This window comes from Nannospalax galili, unplaced genomic scaffold, assembly GCF_000622305.1.
Source record: "Nannospalax galili isolate Female #2095 unplaced genomic scaffold, S.galili_v1.0 scaffold247, whole genome shotgun sequence".
In the NCBI taxonomy this organism is placed as follows: Eukaryota; Metazoa; Chordata; class Mammalia; order Rodentia; family Spalacidae; genus Nannospalax; species Nannospalax galili.
The window spans coordinates 2,101,317-2,127,813 of NW_008356952.1; the positions used below are offsets into that span (position 1 = coordinate 2,101,317).

The 26,497-nt window shown below is 35.8% G+C and overlaps 1 protein-coding gene across 1 annotated transcript in view; it reads left to right on the forward strand.

The window, feature by feature from the left end:
• CUNH8orf34 (chromosome unknown C8orf34 homolog) overlaps positions 1-26,497 on the forward strand; it is a gene marked incomplete at its 3' end in the record, with an annotated part of 136,445 nt that overhangs the window by 90,601 nt on the left and 19,347 nt on the right. The window contains exons 2-3 of the mRNA XM_008854790.1: positions 19,326-19,473; positions 23,801-23,932. Coding sequence (XP_008853012.1) covers positions 19,326-19,473; positions 23,801-23,932 — 280 coding nt within the window. The remainder of the gene's footprint in view (positions 1-19,325; positions 19,474-23,800; positions 23,933-26,497) is intronic.

Genomic DNA, 26,497 nt, shown 5'->3' on the forward strand with positions numbered 1-26,497 from the left:
GACATTTTGCACGATGCTCATAGTCCCTGGGAACTAATCGACCCAGGAGGGCAAGGAGCAAAAAGTGTCCTTTGAATACCTCTGACCCAATTAGTATAGATCTGAAGGTATTGTCTGTTAAACATCCAAGAAGGTTAGTTCCACCATTCTGGCATTTTTAATTACTGTGTGTCCTGCAGATAAATGTTGTATCAGTTTTTAGAACAGTTATAAACTTCCTTATTTTCTTTTTTAGTATCACTTAAGCAAACTTCCTTTTAAATATCACATCATTTTCCTTGGCACATACAGGGGAAGGGAGTGTGGAATGGGGATTTGGGTACCACACAGCTTGAGCTCCTTGTTTGATAGAAATGGCTCATAATTTTAGCAATGGATTAAAACTCCCATGTTGAGTTTCTTATATGCAGTAATTCCTGAGATCGTTTCAAAGATGCCAACTGCCAGTCTTTTAATTAAAACATTTCTAAGTAAATTATTTTCAAAATTTAATCAGCTTCAGTACTTAGAGCACGTTTAGGTTTTCAGAAAAATTTAGCAGAAGTTACAGATGGCTCCCATATGCTCTTTTCTAATCAAAATTTGAGCTTACTTTTAAGTCTCCTTGGAACTTATTCTACAGATGTTTGCATAGATACAAAGGACACCATTTATTGCAATGTCTAATAAGGGAAGACAGAACATAATCCTAGTATGTATTGATACAAGGTTGGTTAGATAAATATATAGCCACCAGTGGAATGTAATGTGGCTTACTTTTAAAAATCACATGTATTTCTGTGAGATGGAATGTTGCTAGGCAGAAAAAGGAGGTATATAAAATGCCATTTTTATGTAAAAGATGTGAAGGAATAAGAACATACCTTGTTGTGCTGGATAGCTTTAGTTGTCAACCTGACACACCTGGGTAGAGGGGGGCTCTATTGGGGAATCGCCTCCATTGAAATGGCTTGTGGCCATGTCTGCGGGACATTTCTTGATGTTGAGTGATGTTGGAGGGTCTAGCCTACTGTGGGTGGTGAAATCCCTGGGCAGGTGGTCCTGTATTGTATAAGAAGGCAGGCTGAGCACAGACCAGGAGAGCAAAGCAGTAAGCAGCATTCCTCCATGGCCTGTGCTTCTGCTCCTGCCTCCAGGTTCCTGCCCTGAGTTCCTACCTTGGGCTCCCTCATGAACTGCAACCCTTTCCTCCCCAAGATGGCATTGGTCAGAGTGTTTTGTCATAACAATTAAAGGCAAACTAGGATATTTGTTCTTAAGTACCTTTTAGAAACAGTACTACAAGTTGTAATAATGGTGAGGTAATGGGCACTTAAGAACAAGCACACCACTAAGAACTTCAATAGGGATTCAGAATACGAACAATATCTTGAGATAAAAAATAATCAGTTAACAGCTTAGTAAAGAATGACTGGGCCAAGATGTAGGAGAAGGTGGAAATTCAGAACAAAAATATTTTGTTTTGGATTATATTTTTCCTGATCGACTAGATCCTTTTAGTTCTTTATTAATAGTAATAGGGTTAGGGGATCAGGTGAACACTAGAGACTGCTGAGAATCAAGACTCAGTACTCATTGCACTATGGACCCAGAAAATTTTCACCAATATAACCAAAGTTTAGAAAATTAATTCTCACAAAAATTGCACCCCATGGACTGGGGAATGGCAGTAAAGATTGCACTCCAGGGTCTAGAGTATGCTTAATAGGTAAAGATCTTGTTACATAAGCATAAGAACTGTGTTGGGATTTCCCAGCATCACAATAAAAAGCCACACATGGCCATGTGCTCATGGAATTCCAGGGTGGTAGATACAGGAAGATTTCTTATCGAACTGACCAGTAGTCTAGCTAAGTCCATGTTCAATGAGAGACATTGCCTTAGAAAATTAGGTGGAGGAGAGCTGGAGAGATGGCTCAGTGGTTAAGAGCACTGGTTCCACTTGCATAGGACCCAGGTTCAATTCCCAGCACCACATGGCAATGAGCAACTGTCCTTAACTCTAGTTCCAGGGGATCTGACGCCCTGTTCTGACCTCCACGGGCATTGCATGACACAGGTGTGCTTATATAGATGCAGGCAATACAGTCATACACACAAAATAAAAGCAATAATTAAAATATTTTAAAAAATATTAGGTGGAAAGTAGTAGAGGAAGACACTGATATTTACCTCTGGCTTTCACACACATGTGTGTGCACACAGAAACACATACACGTACAAAGAAATATAATTAAACTTAAAAAGGCCACCCAAACAAGTTATCTAGAATTCCAGAAAAATCTACATTCTTGAAATTGATTCAAAGTGATTGTGGATCATTAGTGTTCATTTATATAAGGCATCTCTTCCCACTCTGGAGGAAGGTAAATTGTCTTAGATCTCAGATCATTCCTAATAAATCATCAGCTGCAATGTCCAACGCACAGAGTACAGCCAGGCATGACATCAAGAGTTGTTGGATTTACAGAACAGAATTAGAGAAGGAGCTCAGAGGTGTCAGGGTCATCAAACACATCAGGTCTCTTTTATAACTCCTGTAGCTTTGATGGCTTTTTCTGCCTTTTCATTTGTTTCAAGAGAATTTGCTTTAAAATCCTTGTCTTATTATTTCTACATGTTGTGCTTGTGGACATGGTCTGTGTTTGATGGCTTTTTTCTCATTCAAATTGTGTTTTTTTCTAGTTCTTGGTATAAACTTTTTTTTTAAGATTCTGAACATACTGGTTAATATGTTTCCCTATTCTTCATCATATTTAATGCTGCTCAATTATTTCTTACAGCAGGCAGCTGCCCTACTTAGGTTTAACTTTAGGTTCTGTTCTTTTGTAGGCTTTAGACCTAAGGCATCTTGGCTCCTAAAGCCCTTTCAGTGCTATTCTGGTATATATCATCAGCCTTTTTCTTATAGCCCTGGAATTCCAACTCAGTGCCAATGGCTGTAATCAGTGGAACCTGAAGTTTGTTCTTGGGCCAAATGCTATCAATTGGTAATGTGTCTCAAACACCATTTAGGGAAGACAAGTGGACACGAAGCTTTGTATCTGCTGTCTTGACAGGGGCCTTACTGCCTGTTGGGAGCTGAAACTTTAGCATTGTCATAGTGGGAACATCGGATAGCCCACCAGTTCCATAATTGTGTAGGTGGGTTGAACAGTTTGTGATGTCAAGTGATGTATCTACTGGCAGATGAAACTGCATGTCAAACTGTCCACTTTTCCAGGTTTCCAGGCTCTACAATGGGATTAATGCTCCTCATGAAGATTCTGTTGGAATTTCTGAGTTATTTTACCATGAAATAACAAGGAGCAAGTGTGAGAGTGTGTGTGGTGTGTGTGTTTGTGTGTGTCCACGTGTGTGCGTATGTGCCTTGTAGGCATGTGTGTATAAGTACACTTGCCTGTGCATGTGTGTGAAAGGCTGAGGTTGACTTTCAGATAACTCAATTGCTTTTCTACCTTCTGTTTTGAGACAAGGTAGCTCACCAAACCCAGAGATCACCTGTTGGTTAGAATGGCTGGTGAACAATCCCTGGCTTCTGCCAATCAATCCTTAGGGTTATAGACCCATGCCGTGTACGTGGCTTTTTGCTTGGGAGCTGGGGATCTGAACTTGGGTTCTCATGCTTGCACAGCAAGCAGTTTCCCACAGAGCCTTCTCTCTAGGCCTAACAGCTAGGATTTGTTCAACATATAATTCTCACTTTACTAATTGCTTTAACCTCAATTCAGTATGTGGAATATAGAAAGAAAGCTGTCAGAACTTACCACACTGCTGTTCATTCTTCCTTCTATGTACAGTTCATCTTCCTTTTGTATAATACTGATTACTGCCCAAGGTCTTTAGTTGTATGTAGAAGGCAGGACCTGGAAGCATGACAGCTCCTATTTTAGAACTTGAAGTTTTATTTATTTACTTACATTGAATATTTTTATTTTATGCATATGAGTGTATTGTCTGTGTGTATGTAAGTGTACCCATGTTGTACAGTGCCTACAGAGGTCAGAAGAGGGTGTCAGATCCCCTGAAACTGGAGTTAGGAGGAGTTGTTAGCTGCCATGAGGGTGCTCAGAACAAAACCTGGGTCCTTTGCAAGAGCAGTCAGTGGTCTTAACTTCCAAGCCATCTCTCCAGCCCCAGGTTTTACTTATTTATTAATTTAAATTTGTAGTTTTACTGTGATTATTTACGTTTCTCATGGGTCATTAGTCTTTTAATCTGCAGATTAATCTCTTTCACAATATTGGAAAATATTCAGCTATTGACTGTTAAAATATCTAACATTTTCCCTGTCTTCAACTTCTGGAACTTCCAAGAAATTCACATTAAGTTTCTCACGCTGTCAACTTTGCTTCTGTTTCTTTTTATATATTTCAATATTAAATTTTCTACTGAACTACCTTTAATTTCCAATTTTTGTCTTCATCTGTGTTTAATCTTGTAACCAAATTTGAATTTGAGGTCTTAATTTCTAGTAATGTATTTTTAGTTTTACATTTTCATGTAGAAGTTGTTTTGTGAAGTTCCTGAAAACCCTGATATGACTATGTGCTAATTTCTCTGATGCAACAATCTGTAACACAGCCTTAGTGATATATGGTAAAGAGATACCACAATGTACCAGAGAGCGGACAGTTTACCTCATTCCTGACTGTAGAGGAAATGCTTTTAGTTCTCCCCCATTTAGTACAGTGTTGACTATAGGTAGTTGTTGAGGTATAATTTTTCTATAGTTTCTTCAGGGCTTTTATCATAAAGGGATGCTGAAATTTGTCAAATATCTTCTTTGACTCTATTGAAATGATTATGATTTTTGTCCTTAATTGTGTTTATGTGCTATATTATATTTATAGATTTGTATATATTAAACCATTCTTTAATCCCTTGAATAAAACCAATTTAATCATGGCGTATGATCTTTTCAACACATTACTAAATTCAGCATTCAGGAAATGTATTGAGGAATTTTATATGCATGTTCAGCAAGAACATTAGTGTACAGATTTTAGCCTTCTTTTGTGTGTGTGTATGAGTGTGTGTGCATATGCATGTCTTACTTGGTTTTGACAACAGAGCAATATTCGCTTCACAGAATGAATTTGGAAGCAAACATTCCTTTCCCTTCTGTTTGGTGGAATTGTTTGAGGCACATTCGTGTTACTTCTTGTTTATTAAATGTCTAGTAGAACTCAGTCATGGATCTTTTTGTCCTAGGCTTTTTTTTTGTTTGAAGACTTTTTGTTACTACTTCAGTTTTCTTGGTTCTTATCTGTTTATGTTGCCTACATCATCTTGGTTCAATTTTGGTAGTTCATATGTGTCTAAATTTTAGTTATTATTCTAGAGCTTCTAATCTATTAGAATATAAATTTTCAAAGTGCTCTCTAATGAGTCTCTGGATTTCAGTGGTATTTAAAAAATATTTTATTTGTTATCTTTATTTTATCTGTGTGAGTATATTGCCTGCTTGTGTGCAAGTGCACGCATGTCATGCAGTGCCTGGGGAGGTCAGAAGAAAGCATCAGATTCCTTGGAACTGGAGTTAAGGACAGTTGTCATCTGTCATGTGGGTCCTGGGAATTGAACCCTCTGCAAGAGCAGTGAGTGTTCTTAACCACTGAGCCATCTCTCCAGTCCCTGAATCATCTCTTCAGCCCCTCGGTGGTATCTTTGATAACACTTTTTGAAAAGTTATCTTTCTTTTTTCATGTCTAATTTTGCTAGTTTGTGTTATCTCTCTTTTAGTTAATAGTCAATTTCACTGACCTTTTCAAAAAATTCCACTTTTAATTTCATTGGTTAATTGTATTGTTCTTTTAGTTTCTATTTCATTAATTTCAGGTATGATCTTTCTTATTTCTTTTCTTCAATTATTTTGCATTTGGCTTGCTCCTGTTTCTCTAAAACCTTGAAGTACATTTATTTATTTATTTGACATCACTTTGATTTTAAATGTCATTTATAGTTATGAACTTCCCCTGAAGGACCATTTTCATGGTATCCCCCTGGTTCTGGTATGTGTTCATTTTCATTTGATACTGAGAAATTCTAAGTGTCCATCCCAGTGATTTCTTTGATTAATCCTCGTTTATATGGCCCTAATCCCATCAAGAAGGGAGCAGCTCCCCCAGCCTGATCATTTTTCCCCGTATTTTTGATTGAGCTTTGTAAATTTCATATATTTTCCACTCAAATCCAGACCCCCTCTTCCATACGTGCCTCCCCCTACCCCCCTCCCAAACCCTATGCACTCTTCCATACTTAAACTGAATTTTGAGAGGTCACATTTATATCTTGGCAACCATATAGGGTTTGTTTCAACAAATATGAAGTACTTAAATATAAAACAAAAAATGTATAAGGTTTCTCTAGGATGAAAAGTAATGATGGAGAGAGGAACTGAAGGTTTAAACAAATTAAAGTATATACTGTACTTGTGAATTGGAAGTCCTAATACAATGAGGATTTCAGTTCTCCTGAAGATGTATATGATTACATTATTCCTATTAATGTATATTCTAAATTGTCAAAATTCTCCCATAATTTATAGAGGAAAGTCCTACACTAGCATAAAGAGACTAAACAAAAGAGAATGAAATGGGAGATTTCATTGTAATACTTACTTTCTGCTGCTGATAAAATATCAAGAACAAAAGTGACTTATGAAATAAACTGTTTTGGTTTATGTTTTTGGGAGGAAATCTATAATGGCAGTGGAGGCCTGGCAGCAGGTAGCCAGAGCAGGAACCTGATAAATCATATCTCCATCTAAATGCAGGAAGGAAAGATGAGAGAGAGGGAGAGGGAAAGGGAGAGAGAGAGAGAGAGAGAGAGAGAGAGAGAGAGAGAGAGAGGCTCTGAAAGTAAGACTACAAACTCTCAAGACCTGCCCCTTGTGACATACTTCCTTCAGTGTGAATCTAAACCTCCTAAACCTCCCCAGCCAGCAGCACCATTTGGGGACCCATACCTGGGCCTGTGAGGACAGTTTCTCATTTAAACCAGCACAATCAGAAGGCTTAATTATTTTATTTTTATTTTATGTCTATGAGTGTTTGGCCTGCAGAGGACCGAAGAAGGCATTGAATCACTTGAATTAGAATCAAGGATAGGTATTAACCATTATGTGGGTGCTGGGAACCAAACCCAGGTCATCTGTAAGAACAGCCAATACTTGCCCTTAACCACTGAACCATCTCTCCAGCCCCTCATTATGCCTAATTTAAAAGTGTAAAATATAAGATGGATGTTGTGGCGCATACTTGGATGAGGAAGAAGGATTAAAATGAATCAGCCTAGGGTACGTATAAGACTCTGTGTCAAAAACCCCCAGCGAAATCTAAAATAAAAACAAAACAAAAGTAAGATATGAACACAGGATCAAGACATTGTAATACTGGTGGGAAACAGACACACTCTCATTTGTACAAAGAAGGAAATTCAGAAATATATACATAACCAATAATCCTTTTATTTTCTGACAAAAGAATAAAAGTGATTTGATGGCAGAAATAGTCTTTTCGTAAATTGTAACAAGTAAAGATAATTTATAGGAAAATATTTGACCCTTGATCCTAATTCCTAAATATTGACACATTATGCAAAATTAGTGCCCATTTAGGTCATTGAGTTTAATGCAAACCATAAGAGTATGAAATTTTAGATTAAAACTTAGAGGAAAATTTCAGGACCTAGGGCTTTGCTCAGTGAAGAGCTCTTATATATGTCACCGAAAGAACGGACCATAAAAGAAAAACTTGATAAATAGAACCTCACAAAGCTGAAAAACATGTAATTGATTGGAAATCCTTTTAGAAAGATTAAAGGACTTAAAATATGAAAAGCACAGCTACAAAAAGGCTGAACTATCCCAAAACTGCATATTCAACAAAGTAGTAGTGTCTGTAAGATACAGTGAACTTTCAAAACAGTAAAAATTCAGTCAGTAAATTGGACAAAAGATATGCAAAGATATTTTACTGAAGAAAGTATAGAGATGGGAAATGAGAAAATCAAGAAATTTGGTTATTAGTCATCAGTGAAGGTAAAGTGCTGTTGAAACTACACTGAAAGCTGGACATGGTGGCTCACACCTTTAACCCTAGCACTAGGGATGCAGAGGCAGGTGGATCTCTGAGATTGAGCCAAGCTTGGTCTACATAGTGAGTTACAGTTTATCTGGGGCTATAGGGAGACCCTGTCTCAAAAAAAAAAACAAAAACAAAATCAAAACAGTCTACACTAAGATTTTACTATAAACAGATGATCAGCTAGAGGCGCCCATATATAGCAAAAATGAATATCAAATTGAATTATCACTTTTAAAATAGTTTGTCAGTTCTTTTTAAAATTGCAATGACTTTAGCATACATTCTAGCAATTTTACTATTTAGGCATAAACTCAAAGAATTGTAAACTTATTTTCATACTAGTGCTTATAAAATGGATGTTTGCTGTAAAATTATTCACAGTTTCCAAAGTCTGTAAAGTAACAAAACGTCCTTCAGCAGTTACCAATGAATGGCTAAACAACACTATGGCACATCTAACCACAAATAATACTCATCAATAAAAGAAATAAACTATTAAAAATATAACAACATTGATGGACCTCAGGGAAATCATGCTAAGTGTAGAAAGACTCAAAAGAGTGTGTATAGCATGGTGAAATTGAATGATTGTGGAGAAGGAGAACATATTATTGGTTGCCCGGACTAGGAATGGATGAGGGAATGATGGATGAGACTATGAAGGGATAATATGAGGAAATCTTTTGATGGATGCATGGTAATATCTTAATTTTGGCAGTAGCTATTCCTAGTTCTACTATAATGTAATTGAATATACACATATCCACAAACACAATGCATGTAAACTGATAAAATGTGTAAATGCTACAGACTGCATCAATGCCAATTTCCTAGGGTTTTTTTCTTGAAACATGTATTAGTGTACTGCCTGCATCTGTGTGCATGCACCATGTGCATGCAATGCCCAAGAAAGCCAGAAGAGGGTGTTGGATTCTCTGGAACTGGCTTACAGATGGTTGTGAGCTGCCGTCTGGGTGCTGGGACCTGAACTTAGGTTCTCTGCAAGAATAGCCTGTGTTCTTAACTGCTGGGCCATCTTTCCAGTCTCATTTTCTCAGTTTGATATTGTATGATAACTTTATAGGTTAACAACCAAGTGAAAGGTGTATGAAATTCTTGGCACATTTATTTGTAACTTCCCGCAAATTTAGTCACTTTGTATACCATCACATCCAGCTCAAAAGAATGGAAGGAAAGAGAGAAGGAAGGGGGAAATAAAAAGGGAAAAAGAGGAAGGGTTGGGGAAGCAATCCCAATATAAATCTGAAATCTTGAAAACATTTTCAATTTTAAAAAGCAAATTATATATATATGTGTGTGTGTGTGTGTGTGTGTGTGTGTTCAAAATGAGTTTGTCAACACTAAAATAAGAGATTTTCTTTATGTTGCTGAAAATTGTCCTAGGTGGGTAAAAATTTGAAATCAAAGAAGAAATAAGAGCAATAAAAATTGTAAGTATGTGGTCACTTTGAAATCTGTGCTAATATTATAAAATGAAAATTAAAACATCTTGTGGGGTTTTAAAGTATGTACATATATATAATTATAAAACAGAGAAATGAAAATAAATTCCAGATGAGACAAAGGGAAGAATTGGATATTTAGGGGCTGGAGAGATAAATCAGAATTTCAAAAGCATTAGCTGCTCTTGCAGAGGACCTGAGTTCAGTTCCCAGCACTGACATAGCAGCTAATGACAGTCCATAACTTCAGTTCCAAGGAATCCGACTCTTTCTTCTCACCTCTGTGGGCACTGCAGAACATGGGTGAACTTACATACATGCAACAATTCTCTCATACACACAAAAAATTTAAAAAGTAAATAAAATATTTTTAAAAGATTTGAATGTTAAAATTCATTGCAGTACTTCACTGTAAACTTTATATTTCAGTGGAACAAAATAGTTCATACCACTCTTGTCACTGATGAAACTCCAAGAATTTTACTTCCATACCAGGTCTAGGGACAAAGACCAAATGTCTTTCTGTAGTATGGCATCTCTTGGCATTCCAGATCATTTTGTCTATTGTGGACATCACTATAGACAGGCACAGACAGAACCTGTTATTTAGGACTTTCCTTTTGTGCTTACCCATGTACTATATGTAGCTGTAGTTATATTCATTTTCATTTCTGTTTAATTTTTTACTGTGTACATATACCACAGCTTACATGCTTATTCTTTTGTTAAAGCCATTTGAGTATTTCCATGTGCCCTCTGTCTATAACCCATTGGAAACACAACTGGCTTAGGTCTTGCCATTTCCATCTTAAGTGTGGACAGGCTGTGGCACTGAATTCTTTGTGTCTACCTCTAGCTAGACAGCATGACAACTGAAGTCAGTTGTTGGACACATAATAATTTGTTACTGGTGTTGGGAAACACCTTAGAAATTTTCTTGGTTAGGAGTTAAATATATAATTTAAGACACAAAATGCAGGTCTGGGCAGTGGCTACCTTTAGAAGACCAAACAGTGGTTGTGAAAAGGGAGGTGTTTCTGTTTCCTAGCTTAGAACCTCAGAAATTTGCTCTTGCAATTTGCTGCAGCTAAATGCTCTTAAGTCATGGATTGACTTGTAAGCCGACTTAACAACAAACTGTTTAGTTAACTTAAGATATACAAGATCTAGGCAAACCCTGTGCTCTGTGAATCCATTTTCTTATAGGAAACTAAATGAGAAATCACATTACCTTGAAATATGGTCCCTGTACTCTGTATGGTATGTTCTAAATCTTTCGTCCACTATTAACAACAAATGAACAAAGTAGAAAGTGCCCTACCCATTTTAAGGATGAGACAATTAAGGGTTGGAGGATCAACTGCTTGAAATTCACACAGCAGTTATAGAACCAAGACATGAATCCAGGTCAGGCAAGTACCCTCAGCTATGTATCTCCTTGTTAAGCCACACTACCTTTCCAAATTCTCACTTAGAGTGCCTGGAATGAAACCTGCTAGATAACGTGTTTGTTTAGGATGGTCCACTGTATCCATCACAAATTGATGTTGTACTTGCCGTAGAAAAAGAAATGTACACATCCTTCCATAGATCATCAGTTCCAGAAGGGGATGCTGGGTAGGCACTAGGAAACATTTGCATTATTATGCCATGCTGAACATCTTGTGCTTTGTTTCATTTAAAAATAAATAATAAAAGTCTAAAATAATTTTTACCCAAATGAGAAATGCTTTCCTTTTATGATAACATCTAAATAACATCCATCAAGGACTTATGCAATTAATGATTTGAATTGTGAGCTACCTAACTATTTCTACTAAGAATCACCTATGCTATACTCTTACAGAGATATTCTCAACTAACATTGGGAAGGTCTCATCTAAAACTAAATGAACTGCTTTGAGACCCAAGTGTTCTGATTCTCTAACTGAAAGCATTTTCATATATTTTCCAATATTATCCATGGAGACCTCAGTGCTTGACTAGAAATTTAACTAAAAGCTCTTATTAACTAAAAGTTCTTATTGAAGGATGATCTCATAGTGAATACCAACTCTTCAGAAAATGTAGTCTGAGAAGACAGCTCTACATTCAAGAAAATCAATAGGCATTGGAGAAAATATACTCCATCTGCCCCTGGGTATTTCTGTTGTTAAATGTATTTGCTCATTAAAGTACTAAGATTTAGTGTCCAAGATTCAACTTTCGAATTCAGAAAGATTAATTTTCTCAGTTATAATTTTTTTATTATTTTAACATTTATTTTTATTTTCCCCTACTTTTAGCTCTGTATTATATTCCATACTGTATAATCAGCTAAATATATGCCTTTTCTTGCTTATTACAAATGAATATCACAAAGATGGTTTTTACATCAAATCATATTCACTAAGAACCAAGAGGTATTCAAGTCAGGGATATGACGATGTTTTTATTTCCTAGGCCTGTGTAGTTGTGGCTGTGTACTAGTTATCACCTGGTAAAGGTTAAGTTAACGAAAATAAGCATGGAATTAGCAAGCACTTTTGTAAAGTGTGTATATGTCTGTTGGTTGATTTGTGCACCTTTTCTTCAATTCTTTAATACATAGTGAATAAATAAATCCGTGTAAAATACTTGACACCTGTTCCTGTAAGGATTAATAAGTGAATGATAATTTAATTATTACTATTCGTATTGCTTTCGTAACTCTTGAGTTCAGCCTTCCAATGAAATCTGAGTTTTGAATGGAAATGAGAGAAGTAGGTTTAGGGAAGGCCTGGGTGTGGTCTCAAGGTAGAGCGATCTGAATTTTCCACATTCTCTTGAAGGTTCTGAGAGTGGTATGGAAATTGTATGCTACATTTGAACCTTTTTTTGCCAAACACAACTCTTACAGTTTTACATGGAAGTGCAAGGAGCCAAGACAAAAACAAAACAATCTTCTCCAGTCTATGTATTTTCCACTCAGGAAAAAAATGGACTGGGGAAGCCCAGGCTATGGGACAGATGGGAAAGGCAAGCTTGGGCTATGGGGCAGGTATGGGCTACGGAGAAGGCAAGCCTAGGATATGGGACAAGTAGAGTCCAACAGAGGTCTACCCATTGGGAATGGTAATAGCAGTGGTTTCACAGACATCAAATAAGACATTCCTATATTTTAGGCTGACAATTCTATGTCTGTTACATGACTCCTTATGATATATAATTGGGTAGTGGGGTTGGAAGTAGGTATTTAGAAGATTATGATCTCAAATACAAATTTTAAGAAAAATAATTAAAAATAGATGATTTGAGCATATATAGATTTAGAATTAAAAATTTCATTCATCAGATCATAATGACAGTTGTGAATGAATAAAAATAAAATTCTACATATGGTAATGTGCTATATTCTATTAATATTTAAAATAATTATAGGCACTGAAAATACATCTGTTTGATACTACCTCTACCTCCAATATTAATAGATATTGCCCAGATATTTATTTTTTTTAAAAAAGGCCAAATAATGAGAAATTCCTGAGGTTTTAGAAAGGTATTCAATTTTGTTTTCCTGGCAATTTTCTGACATAAAAAGCAACACAAGTATTACTTACCCTTCAGGCAATTAAAACAAAAATACCTTATTCTAAAGTCATGAGTTTTTAGGCAGAATGCCGTGGTATCCGAGACTGCAGTACCCAGAGCAAGGTTTTTAACCTGGAGACTTTAGAGAAAGCATCAGGAAAGTGATATACAGTCGGTGTTTGTGTGTTACCATGCACTTTTTGTTCATTTGTTTTTCAAGCTAAGAATTGCATGGCTTCCACCAAATTAAATGGATCTTTCAATCTATTGTTGCTTTATGACTGAAGCTTTAATCAGCGACTCTAGGATGAGCTATCAACTCATTCACGGCTCTGCTTTATCTAGTTGATATTAAAATTAAAATGCATTTGGGGACCATGATTATTACCAGTACTGGAAGCCATGCTAAGTTACCTACATAGTACAAGGTGAGCAGCTGTTACCCATTGTAACAGCTCTAGATTCCAGTAGTCCTTTTGTGTCATGTAATACAAATCTGTTTATCACTTGGGAAATATTGTTTTCTTGATGTTTTTCCCAATTTTCAGTAAAAGAATTTGATCTTTACATGCATTATTACATAAGCTGAAAATGAATTTGGGTTGGTACTGGTAACAAAATGGCAATTAAAAATGTTGGCATCAGAGGCTAGAGAGATGTTTCAGTGGTTAAGAACACTAACTACTTTTACACAGCACCTGGGTTCAGTCCCTAGCACCTACATCAGGAAGCTCATAACAGCCTGTAACTTCAGTTGCAGGGGATTTTGAGCCCCCCCTTTCTGCCCTCAGCACATACCTGCACCCACAGTGCACATAAATTCATAGGGACACACACATATAAAAATTAATTAGTTGATAAACTTTTTAAAAATATTTGGAATCAGGCAGGCATAGTAACACAGTGTTAAAACCAGAACTCAGGAAAGGCAGGCAGATCTCTGTGAGATCAAGGCCAGTGTGGTCTACATAGTAAGTTCCAGGCCAGTTGAGGCTACAGGGAGACCTGTCTCAAATAAGATGAAAAAGTATTTGTAATCAAATATTAATGCAGAAAGCCATTTCAATATATAGTATATTTGCTAGGCATGTGACACAGCGGTACAGTGCATGCCTAATAAAACTATTGGTTCAATCCCTGCACTTACTAAAATTTATAGTATATTTATGAAGCTAAAGACTATAGTTGACAATAAATCATATTAAGAAAAACATTAATTTTAAAATAAAAATTTAAGTCAATGAAAATGTAGTCATAAACCTACAATATGACAAATGCATAATAATAAAAGATTAATGATACTAATAACAATATATTGCATACATATATATTATATAAATGTTTATACATTACAATAAATATTAAAATATTGTACTCTTTTGAGAGGCATCAGTAAGGGTTAAGTCAGAAAAGCAAAAGGCACTTTAAGTATCTGAGACATAATAGGATTAGTTAAAATGAGTTTACATGAGGAGAGACAGGAGAATTCAGCACCAAGGTCAGGAAAACAGTGCTGGAGGTCAGGAGACAGGGTCTGGCATCAAGGCTCAGGGCCTTTGACTCTGCAGATCTCAGACTACAGCACAGGAGCAGGTGGCTCTGAACTGCATTCCTGGAGCTGCTGCAGTCCCCTGGTGCTTTTGCAGAGCTAGTTAGTCCAGCCTGCAGTGGAGTTTTCCACAGACTCTCTTCTCTGGGAAGTTGCTCTAATCTCTCATGTACTCTCATTTCTGTCTGCAATCAACTCTGGAGAATAGTTTCTTCTGCTTCTCTGCTTTCCAAGACATCTAAAAATGCCTCTCAATAGGATATTCTAGCCCACATAATATGGAGGAAAAGCAGTTCCCAGTCTTAAAGAAAGTCTATATACACTTTGTGAATGTTTTCTGCTAATTATCTTTTTTATCTCCATGACAACTCTTTGATGTAGGTACTGCTATAATTGACATTTAGTTGGCGAAGTGTTGAATACCAAAGTGATAAAGTGCCTTACCCAAAGTCACACAGCTAGTTAACAGAAGAATGATTCAAAAATGCCTTTCTAGTTTCAAAGCTTGGATGTTGAATCATGACCATACCTTCTGTTGCACGCTGTTTATGTCAGTAATTTATTGCAATTAGTAATTATGAATTCAGTCTATTATGAACAACTTTGCTAGTATGTTTTTCAGCCTGTGAGTACTAATAGGGTTCCATTTAAGTCAATATTTGTACTTTTGTACTTTATCTATCCCCAAGTCTTTAGCCTAAAACATCTACAGTATTTTTATTTGCGGTGGGGATGTTATTACTACATTGTTATATCTTTTCATTTATAAACACCTCAATCAAAATCTTTGATATTTCATGCCACTTACATTAATTGTAATTACACTAATTGTAATCATAGATGTGTCACAGTCTTGCTGCCTGAATGTGTTCAGCTCCATACTTGAGACTGTCTTAACGCTCTGAAATACTTTTTTCCCCTTATGCTGAATGATCCTTGTGAAACTTTCAGCAGTAAGGTTCTAGATTCAACTTGACATTAGTGGTACAACTCTATACTCACCTCCCCAAATCTATCAGCCCCTCAGCTCTATTTTTGTGTCTTTACATCCTTGTAATAGCAAGAGACCCACATTTCAATCACCAGGAGCATCTTTGCAAATCTAAGTATTTTAATTTTCATGCCTAGAAAAGGGATTTCTGCAAGTTAAAACCCTCAAATTCATTCAAGTATAAATGCCAGTGGGTACACAGATTAACTGCAAAGTAATATAATACCTATCATGTGCAGAATCATCTAAAACTGATTCTTGACCAATCATTATACTCTTACTGAAAACATTAGCTTTTTAAATTGCTTATGACTCAACTTCTTCTGTGTCTTAAACTTTATATATTTGTTGGTGGAATAAAAATGCACCCTCCAAATTACTATATTCATGATCCTTAGAGGTTATTTTATTTATTACGATTGCTGATCCATCTTCTGAAGAAAATAAGGGAATACATTAGTTTATTTTCAAATAAAAAATATGTAAACTTTCCATCTCACTTCGAAGGCAAAATTTTAGAAAGAAAATCATGAGATCTTCCAAGATCTCCAGAGAGAGTTCCTGCAGCCCTAGAACCATTCTATCTGACCTAAGTTTGCTTTATCTTAGTGTCCAGGATTTCTGAGACAAGATCACTTTAGTTGGCCCTTCCTCTGACTTTTCCTTCCATTTTCTAGTGTCTTCATAATGAACAATGAGTTCAAATAAAGTATCATACAGCTATTTTCTACAAATGCCATATCTGACATGATTTGTCTTATGCTCCACTGACATGTAATTGAGATTTAATTGACCACTTCATTACTTTGTGACTATCAGTAGAGGAATTATTTGTAAGAAAAATAATTAAGATTTTCAATGATAATAATAATTAAGAACTACACCAGTTTAACTGTTTTCCAGAATACAGAAAGTATTACATAATTTTGACAAATAGTATATTCTTTACATAAACTGTTTTGCTCCTTTAATTTCCAACTTTATTTTCAAACCATACATTTTCCATATACCTTAAATTATTCTATTTATGCTTCTATATAAACTTGGGGTTTTGTCATATATAAAATCTATTTAGTTTTTACTCAGATAAATTCCTGTGTTCCTATATTGTTATAAATGTGAACAAATATCTCAGATGTATTCATGATAGCTTTTTCTTGGATAGGAGATTTTAAGATTACGTGTTGCTCACTGGAATATCTATGAATGATATGATTGTTTTTTGTTGGTATAATAATGGCTGATCTCAACCTGTAGTCAATAAACCAAGCATTCACTCATTCATTCATTATTGACTAGACACCAATATAGATGCCTCAACTAGAAAGCTAATATGAAACCAGGCAAGCTCTTGTTTGTAGCACCACAGTTGAGGAGGAAGGATAGGCCACAAGTAGGTGAACACATATTAAACAAAATGACTCTAGAGAGTGCTAACTTCTTATAGAAAATAAAACAATAATGTTATAAAATATAACAGGCATTTATAAGCTGTGTTTGCTAAAAAGTACTGAGTCTTCACTTGGGCCCACAAGGTAAATGAAGCAGGATAAAAGTCTTGACCTGACATCTCTGCCTTCTTGCTGCATCTGTGTTTACTTTGGAGCAGATGCTGCTGGACTCTGCATGTTGCATGTTAATCATCCAGTGAGTGTCTACCTGAAAATAGGTGCTACCTAACCTCTCTCTCTTCCCTTTCAGTACTGAGGCACAAAGATAAGACTAACTGGGAAGTTTTATGGTCAACCTTCACAGCATCCTGTTCTAGACCATTGAGAATATGCTCCAAAGTCTCTAGACATTGTCCTAAACCTGATGTAATCTTAGATTTCTAGAAAGTGGCTGAAAAATCACTCTCACATGAGATCATCTCCACACAGGATCAGTTATCTCAGGGGAGCTAGACTGTCCTCTTGGGGTTATCTTGCATAGAGAACTGATATTATAATGAACCAGACCACAGTTTTACCAAGACTGCTCAATCATGTATTGCTCTTCTGCCTGCCCCAATTAGTCCTCTGTTTAAACCCAAAGCTCATGTCAGTGCCCCCAAATGGGCTGAAATTCTTGGTTTTTGTCCTTCCAAAGTGAGTTATTAAACATCTTTTCTTCATTTAATCGTAACTTTTGTTTGCTGTTTTGAGGCCTGTGACCTAGGACTCTATTTACAAAATAATAAAGACATCTTCTAGTCTGCTTTCAATTGCTGTGATAAAAACACTGACCAAAACCACCTTGGGGAGGAAAAGGTTTATTTGGCTTACAAGCACAGTCCATGATCAAGGGAAGCCAAGGCAGGAACTCTTGACAGGAACCTGGAGGAATGTTGCTTACTGGCTTGCTCCTTTGGCCTGTGCTCAGCCTGCTTTCTTATACAATACAGGACTGCCTGCCTGGGGGTGGCACTGCCCACAGTGGGATGGGTCCTCTCACATCATTGGACAATCAAGAAAATGCCTCACAGACATGACCACAGGCCAGTCCAAAGGAGAAAATTCCTTAATTAAAGTTCTCTCTAACCTCTGGTCAAGTCAACAACTAAAGCTATCCAGCACAAGACATAAAGTTAGGATAAACCTCTCTAAAAACATGACATTAGAGATTACTAGTGACAGTTAAGCCCTCTGAATATCCCAGGAAAAACATTTTGGGTAAAGGAAACAGACCATCATCCTCATCAACAGCAAGAAAAACTTCCAATAGAATGGGGAATTTATAATACCTCTCCATTCTGCAAGAACTTCTAATATCTGACTTTGTAGCCTACTCACTACAATGATTCTCAAGAAGGAAAATGACAGTTGATAGACTGAAATCTTAGGCTCGGATCAGCAAGATGAAATGTGACTGACGAGAATGTAAAGGGCGTGCCAGTTCAGCTCAGTGTGCAGCACCAAACACCATCCATGTGGGGTGAAATCTTCATGTTCCAACAGTCTTGGGATTGTAATTGATCACAATTTGGAGACTGGTTTTTGTTCTTCCTGAGGGAATAGAAACAATATGCAGACATCACCCTTGGGAAGATTTTGGCCCAATTTAAGGTATCATTAAAGCATCTAAAAATGAAAGAGCCTCTTTTGTAGGGGAGAGAGAGAGAGAGAGAGAGAGAGAGAGAGAGAGAGAGAGAGAGAATAAAGAAATGTAATAAAAAAGTAAAAATCCAAAGCCATAATCCCAGGGAGGGAGAGCGAGAAAGAGAGAAACTCATTAGGTTCTGTACTGTTTAGAGACTATTTTAGCTTTATGTGACTCTGTGGATTATTAGTTGTTTTTTTCCATCCTAACAACATATTCTTTGGGGATTAAAAAGAGAAACTGAAGATATATTATAAAAAGTTAATTTTAACTAAAGCTTAGTTTTAAATAGCATCTCTGGAAATAGTAATCCAAAATTTAAAATTCAGAAACCATACTTTAATGAAAAGAATTTAAATAAAATTTCTAGCATGTTTTTAACTAAGTTTTTCTGTGCTTTAATCATGTGACATAAATGGTCAATTTGTCTGCACTTCATTTTCCCCCAACTGAGGGCAATTATGAACTTGTACCATTAGGGAGGTCTCTGAGATGCCCTGAGCTAGTTGCTGTGTGTGGACAGTCAGAGCAGTGCCTGGCAATGGTAAATTCTCAGTAGTGTTCACACTTACTGGATGTAAATGTGTGTTCTGTTTTGTCTTTAGGAGTTAATGACCAAGTTAATAACTGAGACACCTGACCAGCCAATCCCTTTTCTCATTGATCATCTTCAGTCTAAACAAGGAAATCGTGGACAGCTCCAAAGAACTTTGTCTGGATCGGCGGCTCTCTGGGCAGAAAGTGAAACCTCAGGTAAATAAAAAAGCATATATTTATGTAAATATATGCTGTTAATCTTGGGTACATCTAATAAAAATTTGGCAGTCTTTTTTATTATAATATGATAAATCTAAATGCATAATTACTTATGGTGACTAGTTAGATGCTAAAATTTGTTATAAAATATTCTTGGGTTTGAAGATATTATAACGCTTCAATATATGAAAATCAGTGTGTATGTTCTTTTTTAGTAGAAATTATTCCAATTTGCATAAAATGATTGATTCTGTGTGGAGTCAAAGTAATTATTCTAAACTTGTTTTCTTTTTATGAACAATTTGAATTAAAAACTTACAGCTTATCTGTATGGAAAAGTAATAAGAAAGTATCTCCAAAGTTATATTTTTTGCATAAAAGTGATCATTTTTCTACTTCCCCAAAATCCCAATATTATCCTTTTTTAGTCAATTCAGCATTAAGAATAGTAGAACACTGGGAAACTCCAAACACTGAGGACGCTTCCAATCTACGATAGCCTCCTTTCCGCAATAAACAGGAATAATACAATTGGGTAGACACAGCTTCAACCTTTTTACACACTGGTTTTTAAGTATGCTATTTTCTTTCAAATCTTCATGGCTATTTCATGGGTCACTAACTCACTGCCCAATTCCCATGTGCATTTGACGGACTGGTCTAATGACTTCCTGGGGTGACAAGGTCTTCCCTTTCCTGTTTTCATGATCTATAGGATCTGAGGAAAGGATTGTGATAATCTTTCCCCGTTTACTCATTGTCATATTAATATCTTCTTGAAACCATCTCAAAGCCACAGGCCACACTAAATGAGGTAGTGAATAAAATATCTTCTGAAGTAATTAAACATCTCTGATGATGATCTCTACATAAAAGTTACCTTCTTCAGACAGGAAACTAGAGCATGAGTCTTTCCATAAAGAGATAACTCTTGTTTTTTTTTTTTTTTTCTTGGCCTTGCTTTCTTGGGTTTATAAAGCAGGTGAATCTACTGGCACAGGCTTTGGTTTGTAGGTGCTAAGGTGATGCCCACCATGTCACAGAAGAACACGTGGGTATATGTGAGCCTCGGGAAGCATATGAGAGCCCATATGTTATAAATAATTTCATCTGGAGGAAGAGTAGTATATTAAACTCTGAATTATTTATCAGCACAATTTATCATTCAGTGTCCATTTGCCAGAACTCATATATGGCTTAGTCAACTCTGCTCAGCTTCACAAGGCAAATCAAAGTGTTGGCTGGGTTGCAATCTCATCTGGAGACTGTACTAAGGAATAATGCATTTCTAAGCCCAGTTGGGTTGTTGGCAAATGAGCTTCCTACAGCATATGAATGAGTTCCCTATTTCCTTTCTGACATGGAACCAGGGTTTATTCTCAGCTCCTAGATATAAGTAGAGTTTACTGCTGCATGACTCTCGCTTCATGACAGTTTATTTCTTCCAAACAAAGAAGTCTGTTGAAATGGAGTTTCTACAAATAATGTAGTCATGGCAATGCAACATCTTTGCCATATTGTATTGGATAGAAGCAGGTTAATGGTCCTGTCTTCATTCAAGGGGAGGGACTAACATGCCATAAAAAGAGAGTACAGAGATCGTGAGTAACAATTACCATGTCATCTGTCATTTTGTCATTTCATGGAGTGAAAGAGGAGAGTAGATTATTATAGCTACCAGTTTACTGATTTAACTAGTGGTATAAACACCCACTTAGCAAAGTAAGATGAAACACAAGACTAAATTTTTGATGAGAAATAAAACTGAATTCCTATTGATGAACTCGAGTATTTGTGGAGCATCTCAGTAAAAAAGCAGGCAGTTGAATGTAGGTCTAAATCTGTGGAGTGAGACAGGACAGGAGCCCTAGATGTAGGGCTAATAAAGGGTTACACAATCATATAAACTATAGGAATGAGATTGTCATCGGAGATGTGCTATATTATGTACCAATTAAGGGATATAAAGGAAGATATTAAATTTTGGTGTTTATTAAGCAGTGATTTAATTGTTGAAGAAAAGTGAGTTGGAGATCAGATAGGGGAAGTAAGTGACCCTGACTCTGATAAGTCACAAAGGAGAGGAAAGACACATTAGAAAAATTAAAGAGAGTCTTTAAACTGCTCTGGGGCATAACTGAAGTTGAAGACATGAATTAGTGTATTAAAACTCATGGTAACCACCAGCAGTGATTTTTTCTAACAGGGCCCCAAACTTTGAGGGACTGGTTGAGGAGTGTGGTTGTGCCAGCCTGGAATGTAGAAGTCAAATTTTGTAGAAGAGTTAAAGTGAGCAAACTGTGCAAGCAACTAATCCAAACGCAAGGTCTTCTATGAAAGATCAATTATGTGTAGAAAGAGACTTACACATGGAGGCCCATTTAGGCAACTGAATCTTATAGGAGATCGCTGCAATAAAAACAAGAGAAATAGGGTATCAACCTGGTTGAGACACGGTGATAGCTGATATCAACACATTTGAAATAGAATGATTCCAGAGAATGAGATCTGGTAGGTGACTTAGTTTGGGATATCTGAAGTATCAGAAAAGTGATACTCTTCAAAACTAAGGGCAAGGAAGTCTGAAGTGTCTAGTGTGTGTAAGTTTAAAAAGGTCCCCAGGGGTTCATGCATGTTGTCAGAAGATGGTGACAATTGTGAGATTGTGGCAATGTCTAAAATGGGGCAGTGGGAAAATGAGGGGGTAAAATGTGGATAATGAGGGGTGATGAGCAGTACAAGGTGGGGCGTTTCCCATAGAGATGAGGTCTTCACTTCACTGTGGCGGTTTCCCACTCCAGGAGAATCTGGAAATGAGATCTCCAGCCTTCCCAGTGTATGTGTGTTGCAGGGGTGGATCCTTTGTGTATAAACATGCCAGGAAGCTGCAGAGAAAAAAGTGCTCTCATGTGAAAAAGAAAATATCAGTGGGCATGATATGATATAAAATGTGGGTTTGAAAATGGAAGAACATTTCTCAAGAGGAAATATTTGAGAGGAATGCTTATGGCAGGAGAAAGAAAGCACAACCATTTCTTGGATGTGAACAGAATCAAAGATGTAATTATTTAGAGGGTAGTAAATCTTAAACCTTGGTTGCAATTTTGAGTTATTTTTGTGCATCTTCTAATTAGTTGCACAATGTCTCAACAGTCCAAGGACGGAGGCATAACACTTTTCTAAAATATCTGAAGATGCTCCATTGCATTTCAATGCATCTAGTGACCCAGGACACAGCGTGTTCTCACAGGCATATCATTTAATAGTGTGGAGGAGACACCTAAAGGCAGCCTTATTTTTATTCCTTTCTTTTTGCAATAAAAAGCAATTCTTTTTTGTGAATGCTTACGGATATTTTTTCTTTACTTTTTATATTCCAAACTTTGGCTGAGATATTGTCTGTGATTTTTCAGGAAATTTATTTTGTGCAAATTGTGTTTCTTCTGTTGCACATCATTTCTCCCCTTTCATGTGACATTGCTTTTCTTATTTTATGGACTGTCTGCTAGGGAGGTTTATTGCGTGAAGTGTGTTCTCTGTGTCCCTGATTCAATTTCAACAGTATTAGTTTGCTTTTTTCAGAACTGAACACACATTTGAACATGGTATTTCATTTTAGTTTTCTGTCAATATTTTATAAAAATCTCTCATAAACAAAATTCTATGCCCAATTATCTTTTAATAACAGCTTGGTCAGCACACCTCCTCTATAATTTTGTTGTGTTTCGCAGTTATTTTACTTATATTGGTAGAACAAAAAAAGTTCGGTTCCAAAATTCAATGACTGTAAAATTATGATTTCTGTGTCTTAAATATTCTGTTCTTGGTTTTTATATATTTTATGAATTCTTACCTGGAGCAATGCTTTTATATTGGTTTCAACTTAAATGAGAAGAGGTTTGTCTAATTCCAGGTTTGTCAGTAGATCATGTAGGCAGAGTCTTCTTGTCTGTTCACTGTATAGCTTGAAACTGTGTGGATTCTTTTCAGAATTTTAGATAGCGACAAATCATGACTGCTACTGGAATTTCCAATATCATTCAAATCCTGTGTCTGCTAAACTGATAGGTGAATTTCTTTCTGTTATATCGAATCAGCTAATTAACTATGAATGATATATTTGCTGAATTATTTCACTAATGTGATATATGATTTGTTTTTGACAGAAGTATAGAATAGAGTGAACCACAAAATCCATGTCTATTCATTGTGGCTCCTTCCTGTAGCCATTTAAAAATTATGATATTATTTAAAATTAAAATTATTTCACGACCTGGATTTTTCTTTCTTATTGCTAGTTTTTCTATTTATTTTGTTTTAACAGAAACTAAAGGAACCAGAAGAGATTTTAGAAGCTATGATAAGCCTTGGCAGCTAAGTGCAAAGAAGCCTAAAAAATCGAAAAGTGACCTTGCCATGTCTAATATTTCTCCTCCATCACCAGACTCCAAATCATGTATGTTTGTTACTCAAATGTTATTGAATTTTAAGTCTTTGTTGTTTTGAAAATGAAGAAAAGCTATCAGTAAATCCTTTTTATCTTATATTTCTAGCTATTTGTTGCTCCTAATGAATTTCACTTCATTCCAGCTCTGACACTGAACTTCATGTATGCATATCTACTCACTCGTTTGTGCTCGCACATGTAACAGACTTAGACCTTTCCTGATGTTCTGTTATTTGAAGAACATACATCTCATGGAGTGAGTCTCTTACCTCTCCTGGCCAGTTGCTGCACTATACTTTATTTGAATAAAATCAAATTAACCGAACTATAGAAAAACAAATAAAAACTTTAGAACAGAAGTGAAAGGGATTTGTATTCCAACATGGCACCCAATTAAAAAAATGTTTTTCATCTGTGACCTCCCTTAGTCCTACTTGCTATTTGTGACTGAAGTCTCCATGGTACTTCTTGGTCCTTCCACTCTTCTATCCACTCCTTGGTACTGAATTTTCCACCACACATGAAAGCATGCTGAACACCTCAGGTCTATACCAAACTCCAGGTACTCTTGGAAGAAAAGAGAGCTTGAATATCACTTTTAAATATCAGCTCCTTGCACTTGATTTTAATCTCAACAGAGAAAGGAGTGGGTCAAAAATAATAATTTAAAAAATATGTTTGGAAAAGTATTGTGTGCTATCTGGAATCTGAATCTGGGTAACCTATAAAAGAGCCTGAAATTAACTTGGTATTTTATCTACATAACTATACTTACAAAAGTCTGCACTAAGTTCTATGAAATACTAACTACAGATGTCTTTAGCAGATTCATTGTAAACAAATTGCCCTGCTTCATCAGCTTAGTATATAAAATTAAATGTCAAAAGTTTTCAATATACAAATTTAAAATGTGCACATCTCACAGTATGGGTAGAGATACTAAGACAGTTATTGATTCAATCATGAAATACTAAATGAAGAAAAAATGATTAAATAACAAAAAAATTTAAGAAGAAAAAAAGCTAAATGGATCAAGTCTTAAGCCTTTCTCTCCATGATGAATTGATCTCTGTCTCACTGTCTATTATCCAAAGTTAAGTTAAGCCTGTTAACTTAGGGGATCACTTACCATTGAGCAGAGCTGCCCAAAGCCCATGCATCCACAGTCTCTTAAAAATAATGCAATGTGGATAAATCAGAAGTTAGAGATATATTAAAAATGGAATTAAAAAATATTTATCTTCCCAAAATTTAAGCAAAAAAACAAGAAGAACAACAATAACAACAATAACAAATAAAGCCAAACAATAGGGGACTTATGATTAAACACGTACAAAAAAAAATCACACTAAATATAAATGGGTTAAGCATCCTAATCAAAAAGCAAATTTTTTTGAGGATGGATTTTTTAAAAAAGATAATAGATTAAAAGCAAACAAACCAACAAGAAACACACACACACGTGCATGCGTGCATGCACACAAATTGAAACATTAGGTTGAAGAGATGACTCAGTGCTTAAGAGCACTGACTGCTCTTGTAGAAGACCTGGGTTTGATTCCTAGCTAGCTCCCACGTGGTGACTAACAATTATTAGTCAGTCAGTTGCAGGGGATCCAATGCCCTCTTTGTCGTTCACAGGCATTTCATGACATGGGTTCACTTACATACATGCAGGCAATACATTCAGAAATATAAAATAAAAATATTTAGAACAAATAAAATAAAATTAAAAATTTGAAAAGTTAAATATAAAAAAAGTTTATAGCTAAATCAGTATTAGACAAAATAGAATTTTAAATGAAGTTTATTATCAAAAATAAGATACTATCTTATAATGAAATATTATTGAACCAAGAAATCATAACCCACTACTATAAATATAGCTAACTGATAGAGTGCTTTCCGGCATGCACAGGCCCTGGTTTATATTCTCAGAAACACACACACACACACACACACACACACACACACAGAGAGAGAGAGAGAGAGAGAGAGAGAGAGAGAGAGAAATATTAAAGGGGTATATACAGGTAGATAAAATAAATATACCAGAAAAATAACTGACATAGATAGGAGATATGAACAGCACAATCAACTACTTTGAGTTAATTGATATTTATATATTATTCCCAATAAAGTTTGAATATATATATAATTCCCATTAAAGTTACCCCATATAAATATATTATATAATTCTGAATTCCAGATAGACTATTCAGAAAGATAATATTGAGTCATGCCACAAAACATTACCATTGAAATCTACCTGATGACTTTATATCCATGCTCAGATGCCAAGAAGCTCAGAAAGTAACCGACTGTGACTAGTAATAACCAGAGATATAGAGATTAGAAACACATGTGCAATCATCTTAATGTCAATTGCATTAAAAATGAATTTTTTTCTGTATGAAACTCTGTATTTTAACAATGAAATGGAGATTTTTTTTAAGGTTAAAACCTCATTTAATTTTATGTCTTACAGGATTTATACTGAGTACAATATTGTATAACTGTATTAATTCAACTGTAAACGTAAAAATTTACAGCCAATTTTGAAAGAGATGCATC